Source organism: Sinocyclocheilus anshuiensis, unplaced genomic scaffold (assembly GCF_001515605.1).
Source record: "Sinocyclocheilus anshuiensis isolate Anshui unplaced genomic scaffold, SAMN03320099.WGS_v1.1 scaffold1051, whole genome shotgun sequence".
Classification (NCBI taxonomy): Eukaryota; Metazoa; Chordata; class Actinopteri; order Cypriniformes; family Cyprinidae; genus Sinocyclocheilus; species Sinocyclocheilus anshuiensis.
In genome coordinates, this window is record NW_015546234.1 from 1014504 (window position 1) to 1021592 (window position 7089).

Here is a 7089-nt window from a genome sequence, read left to right on the forward strand (position 1 = left end):
GTTAGTAACCGAGTACGTTCCCTATCGATACTTCACTCGTACTGCGTCTTGCTTAAGACGCTAAGGGGAACCAGTACAATCCCGCCGTGCTATGTTGACCAATGCTTGAACTTGCCTTGAGCACCAAGGGCCCAGAGGGACCAAGTAATTGCAGGGAAGCCCCACAGAAAGCAATAGGGCCAAACTCACAGAGGTCGGCCTGGAGCTAAGTAATCGTTCCCAGAAAAATTGTACAGCCTCGGAACCCAGTGGGGGCCAAGAGCGTACCGAGAAGGCAAATGCCTGATTTAGTACTGGTTTTGCTAGAGTAAGTCCATTAAGCGGAAAGGACCCGAGCTTGTAAAGCCGGAACGTCCAGATTATAAAACCTGGTAAATGTGGACGGCGAGGCCCAGCCGGCCGCCCCACAAATCTCTGCAATAGAAACTCCGCTAGACCAAGCCCAGGAAGAGGCAACGCCTCTTGTAGAGTGGGCTCTTACTCCCATGGGGCATTGAAGGCCCAAAGAAGAGTATGCTAGCTTGATAGCGTCAATAATCCATTTGGAAAGTCTCTGCTTCATGACCGGAGACCCTCTGGTGCGGTCACCGAAGCATACAAAAAGCTGATCCAACCGTCTGAACGGGGTGGAACGCTCAATGTATATCCTCAATGCCCTGACAGGGCAGAGTAGATTTAGCTCTTGGTCCTGCTCCGAAGGAGGAAGTGCCGAAAGAGCTATGACCTGTGCTCTGAACGGAGTCGAGAGCATTTTAGGTACATAACCATGCCTCGGTTTCAGGATGACCCTTGAGTCGTTGGGCCCGAATTCGAGGCAGGTAGGACTCACCGAGAGTGCCTTGCTGCTACATAGACCTTGAGCGTGGAAGGGGAATGGCCCTTATCCAACAGCTCCTCCAGGAAGGACAATATCAGAGATATGTCACAGGAAATTGGGTCTGCGCCGCGGGTCAACTCTGAACCGAGGTACAATGGTAGCTCAAATAATGGGTCAGAAGTTAGTGCTGGTGTGATATTTTTTTCACTTTTGTCTGAAAAAGGCGAGCAAGAACCAACACAGGAATGGCTTCTGAGTGTGATGGAGGAAGACACGACTGCGTGGAAGTGTAGTTTTATTAACCAAAACATTTCATTGGCATATTTCATATAGTTAATTTGCCATGTTACCTAATTATAATAACTGTATATGTAATGTATGGTTATTTTTCCCTTTCAGTGAAATGTAAATACCAGAGAAGATTCAAGTGGTGAAATTATTATAAAGCTATATGAGTCATGTCAGTTGACATTGCGGTATGTAATACACAGTGCTCTATTTAATAATATGAATGCTTGAATGCTACAGCATTAGTTATATTTTGGTTTGGACAAAAATAAATAATAAAATGAGATGCATCCTCCTGTTGCATTTCTAGCTTGATTACTTATAATTTTCTGCTTAGCCTGTTACATTTTTCATATAGGGAATGCATAGATGTTTAGGTCAAGAAAATCACCAAATGTAGGTAAAGGTTTTATGTTTTCAGAAAGCATTAGTGGTATTACATTGCTTTGGCCAAATAATTTAAAAATATATTTTTTTAATAAAACTAGAAAATAAAAAGCCATGCAAAGTCTCCCTCTAGTGGAGAAGTGTTTACAACGTCAGTTTTTTTTCTTCGGCTTTTAGACAATAGCCACAAGTATGACATAACCTATGATAGCCCCACAGGGTAAATGAAATCCTTCAGTTAGGGGAACCCCTTTCATCAGGCTCAGTGGTGGACGAATTCGGTGTGCTCCTCTTTGTGGGCTTTATCAAATCCGTCTAAACCCATGAGATTCCGTTGTACAAGTGTCATCCTATCCTCGACATAGAAAAACTGTCTACAAGAAATGTTATAACTAAATTACGAATTCTGCATATTAATAGGCCTATATATTTTAGTACGAACTTATCTCAAATTTGCAGTTGGCTATAATTAACAGAAATGTATCATGTATCAGATTCTCCTGTCGTTTTTGTCCACATTTTCCTGTCCCTTTGTTGTCTTCTAAATTGTCATAATGAGGCATTTCTTGAGCCGAGTAAACCTAGTTTTCTCAATTGGGTTGAAGTGATTTTTCTTATTATGCTATATTCCCTTTCTGTTTATACATCAGTTTCTTGCTTTTATTTATACTGTTGCACACGTTATTATTTTGCCAATAATAAAAATTACCAAAAATGAAATAAAATATAACAATGTTTAATAACTAAAATTTATTTTTATTTATTGCTATATTAATTTTTCTGTTTATTAATCGGGTTCTTTTTAAAAAGTTACTTTAATTATCCTATTGCACAGGTTAATATTTTTACAATAATTACCAAAATATTTAGTTTTCCTTTAGGGGGACTGCTTACAAAGCTGAAAACTCAACTGGGCCGCATTCAAATGACGTGGCGTTTAGTCTCGGAGACATTTGTATTATTATGGCTTAAGTGAGTTATTTCCGAGCATTTGGGCCTTTATTCGTACAAACGGGACCATACTTCAGCAATCCCTATGAAATGATTTTTAAGAATTCTCATCTAGTACTTTCAAAACGACTGTGATTGGTGAAACCTGCCTAGCGCGGAGAAAAGTAACAGGTACCACGTGAAATGGACATCGACGAGCTGCTTCAGAGGCGTCTTGTACAATTTACTTGAAAATGACATCGAAAAACTTTAATAGCCATTGAATATAATATGGATACTGAATAATTGAGTAAGATTTATTATTAGAACTCATCATTCTTGACAAAGTGTTATGCACCGCCCATGTCAGATCCTCCTGTTTCATGCTAGTCATTAAATTTCATTAGTAAATAAACATTGCCTGCGGACCATAATTGAGAATGACCAGGACCTACGTGCGTCACTGCTAGTGTGCGTCCCCGCCTTCAACTACGCATTTGTCGCCCTCCCTGCTTAATAACGTCGGACGGGTGCTTCCTAGCTCCTAGTCAAACACAGCCACTCTATCTTACCACTGTCTCCTGTGTTTTGAAGACTCGGGGATTGTACAGCTATGCGCCGCACAATATAATCTGCCATTGTTTAGTGCAGTTTTGCACGCGCTTGTGTTTACAGCATCTCACGAGCAGCGCGTGGGTATCGATTCAGTGTTAGAGCCCTTTCGCTTTCAACCATGGCAAGCGACGCGCTCCACAGATTCGTTTGCCTTTGTCGATACCTACAGGATCCCTGCCATGTCGCCAGATTTCAGCAGCTCTGCGGCGTCCGCGGGACATTTTCTAAAAAACCAGCCGAAGCTGGAGAGCGTGACGAGGAGCTTGGGGTCAACGGTGCTTGCGTGGGGCAATGTCAGGGAGACCGCGCGGCTAGTGGGGATTCAGCACACGGACTTCCGGGCCAAAGGCTGAGAAAAAGTTTAAATGCTGCTGGAAATGTTGAACAGGACGAGTGTTCCGCTGCTTTTCTCAACGGACCGTCGGGGCGAGACACAGAGAGGGACTCCAAAGGGACAGTGAAGCCTTTACGCAGGAACTCATTGACTGGTGATGTTGGCCAGGAGTTCATCATCGAGAACAAGTTTCTCTTCTATCTCTTCACAATCGGTACCGAGCTGGGCAATGAGATGTTCTTCATCGTGTTCTTCCCCTTCTTGATGTGGAACGTAGACCCTTATGTGAGCCGGCAGCTGATCGTGGTGTGGGCCTGGGTGCTGTTCCTCGGCCAGTCCACGAAAGATCTGGTCCGGTGGACCCGTCCTGCCTCTCCTCCTGTGGTCAAAGTGGAGGTGTTCTACAACACGGAGTACAGCATGCCCTCCACACACGCCATGTCCGGCACCGCGCTGCCCTTCTGTCTGTTCCTGCTCACATGCAGCCGGTGGCAGGTATGCCGCACTCTTGCTCTGTTTCCACACACAAAACCAATCGATAACCGTACCCACGTGAAGCATTTGACAGTATCCCTTGGGGTTTTAAGTTTTTTTTTCTTTACTAACTAACATTTATTTTTATATTACAAGCTATGAATTAGCACTTATTCCTAGAGTGATAAGTATCTTTTCAGTTAGCCATTAACACTCAAGTCGTTAAAAACTAGTACTTATTCCTTAACTTATACTAGTACTCATTCCTTAACTATCACTGTCCAAACAGTGAGAAGTAACTATTTTATTGTTACTGGTGACAAATTGCAAATTTTGGGTGACTCCCACTCTTACGAAAATTAACGATGGGCTTATTATAGTAAAACTGTAGTAACCATGTTTTTTTTGGTGTATTGACTACCATTTGTATAACCACAGTTTTACTACAAAAAACATGGTTAAACTATGGTTAATGTAGCAAAACCATGGTTAATTTTTGGCTGCCATGGTTTAACTATAGTAACCATGGTTTTTTGGTTTTATTTGTAGTAAAACCATGGTTAATTTTTGTAAGGGTAATGTTAGTTAATGCCTTAACTAACGTTACCTAAAAATGAGCAATACATTTGTTGCAGTGTTTATTAATCTTTGTTAACATTGTTTTATAAGAACACAACTGTTTATTGTTAGTTTATGTTATAGCTCTATTGTTACTGGTGACAAATTGCAAATTTTGGGTGACTCTTACGAAAATTAACCATGGGCTTATTATAGTAAAACTGTAGTAACCATGTTTTTTTGGTGTATTGACTACCATTTGTATAACCACAGTTTTACTACAAAAAACATGGTTAAACTATGGTTAATGTAGCAAAACCATGGTTAATTTTTGGCTGCCATGGTTTAACTATAGTAACCATGGTTTTTTGGTTTTATTTGTAGTAAAACCATGGTTAATTTTTGTAAGGGTAATGTTAGTTAATGCCTTAACTAACGTTACCTAAAAATGAGCAATACATTTGTTGCAGTGTTTATTAATCTTTGTTAACATTGTTTTATAAGAACACAACTGTTTATTGTTAGTTTATGTTATAGCTCTGGTCCCTTAAGTAATATTAACAGATACAACTACTTATAATGTATTAGTAAAGCTGAAATTATTTCATTTTAGTTCGTTAACTTATGTAGTTAACAAATGGAACCTTATTGTAAAATGTTAGCAAAGATGGCCATTGAATTTTGTGGATCTGCAGATATCAACTAGCTGTATTCCAGGTGCTATTTCCTATTCCTGTTCTAGTAGTAATTTTTCATTAGGTACTAGTACTTATTTTTTAGCTATAGTAACTATTCCAGTCGTTACCAAGATCTGAATAGACACTATTAGAAACTAGTATATAGTTTAATTGTTGCTAGTTAAAATGTAATCTTTATAAACAAACTAGTATGATTTATTTAAATTTTGAAGTAGCCATTCTGACTAGTCATTACATATGACACGTAAAAAGTAATTGTATGTAATGACATGAGAAATGCTTTAGGATTTTGGATGCAAGGGTGTTGAAATATAATGGCAAAAATTGTAATACATGATATCTGAACCTCAGATTCCCATAGAATTGCAGTTCGCAATGATACAACCCCAGCAAACATGCAATTTGTTACCAGTAACAATGGAATAATTACTTGTCACTTTTGGGACAGTAAGTAGTAGCAAAAGAAGCAGTGCCAGTGATTTAAAGGCACAATATGTAATTTTTGCCGCTAGAGGGCGCGTATTCAAAATAGACAAATAGACAAAGGTGTAGTTTGATGACGCCGTGACTGAGTGTGGAATCATGGGAGTTGTCGTCTTCATCCCCACAGCCGATGCAATCCGACAGGACTCGGGCAGAAATCATGTTCATGGATGAGCTAATGATTTATTAACGTAGTAGAATGAAGTAGGGTGAGGCTGAAAGCCGTCGAAGCGAAACGAGACCGCTGAATGAGCGCGACACATGGCTCGAAAGCAGCAGAGCTTTTATTATGCCACAGTCGACCGCTTCCGCTCCTTCCGGTCGTGCGTATGTGGGAAAAAAAAGCAGCGCTGTTTTATCATACTAGATACATTTGAAAGTTCTGTTATAATGCTACTCTGTGTGGTCGTCACTGGTCTAATATTTCTCTGGATTTAAACATTCTTCGAAACATTTGGGATAATGTAAGTACACAAGTCAGCAAAATATATAACACTGTTCTAGTAGTTTTTGGATATTTTAATAAAAAAAATCTTATATATTGTGCCTTTAACTGAATGGTTAGTAGTACTGGAAAATGTTACTATCTATACTTTTAATTTCACAATACTAATAATAAAAATAAGTGCTAGTACTGTAGAAAAAGATAAAAGTTAGGTCTAACATGTTAAGGAGGACATGCTTTTTTTGTGTGTGTTAGGTGTGCTGTATTCATTCTGAAAATCTGTCCTCATTATCAAAACCATCTGCCTTTAGCAAGCATTTTGTTTATTATGCATACGCAAGATAATAATATCCAGATGCCCAGCCTTTGAAGATTTCACTGTTTACCTAGATGTATCATTTATCTAAAGCAAATTCCTTTACAAAATGTTATTGAAGAATGATTGAAATGCTCCAAAATGCACTAATGGTTAACTAATTCAGTTATGTGTTAATTAGTTAATGAAGTTGTGCCAGCAGATCTCATTGACCGCAGCCACCATTAAAGGTGGGGTAAGCGATTTCTGGTAGCCAATGTTGACATTTGATATCACCAAAACAAACACGCTCCTACCCCAAAAGGGTCTCGCCCCTATTTTAATAGCTCCGCCCCACACATACGTACGCAACCCAGGCAACGATTAGTTCCGTGAAACAAAGAAAAAACCAATGTTACACCGTGTCTACACCAGATGCGAGTGGCGTGGCGTGACAAAATACTATAGAACTCATTATAATTAGTGATGCTGTCTACACCATATATATATACAGGTGCATCTCAATAAATTAGAATGTCGTGGAAAAGTTCATTTATTTCAGTAATTCAACTCAAATTGTGAAACTCGTGTATTAAATTAATTCAATGCACACAGACTGAAGTAGTTTAAGTCTTTGGTTCTTTTAATTGTGATGATTTTGGCTCACCTTTAACAAAAAGCCACCAATTCACTATCTCAACAAATTAGAATATGGTGACATGCCAATCAGCTAATCAACTCAAAACACCTGCAAAGGTTTCCTGA

General features: G+C 39.3%; 1 protein-coding gene across 1 annotated transcript in view; it reads left to right on the forward strand.

Moving 5' to 3' along the window:
• The first annotated feature begins 2782 nt into the window (after positions 1 to 2782).
• Positions 2783 to 7089, forward strand: part of LOC107701492 (sphingosine-1-phosphate phosphatase 1-like) — a 12546-nt gene continuing 8239 nt past the window's right edge. The window contains exon 1 of the mRNA XM_016503509.1: positions 2783 to 3866. Within this exon, the coding sequence (XP_016358995.1) occupies positions 3156 to 3866 (711 nt within the window). The 5' untranslated portion in view covers positions 2783 to 3155. The remainder of the gene's footprint in view (positions 3867 to 7089) is intronic.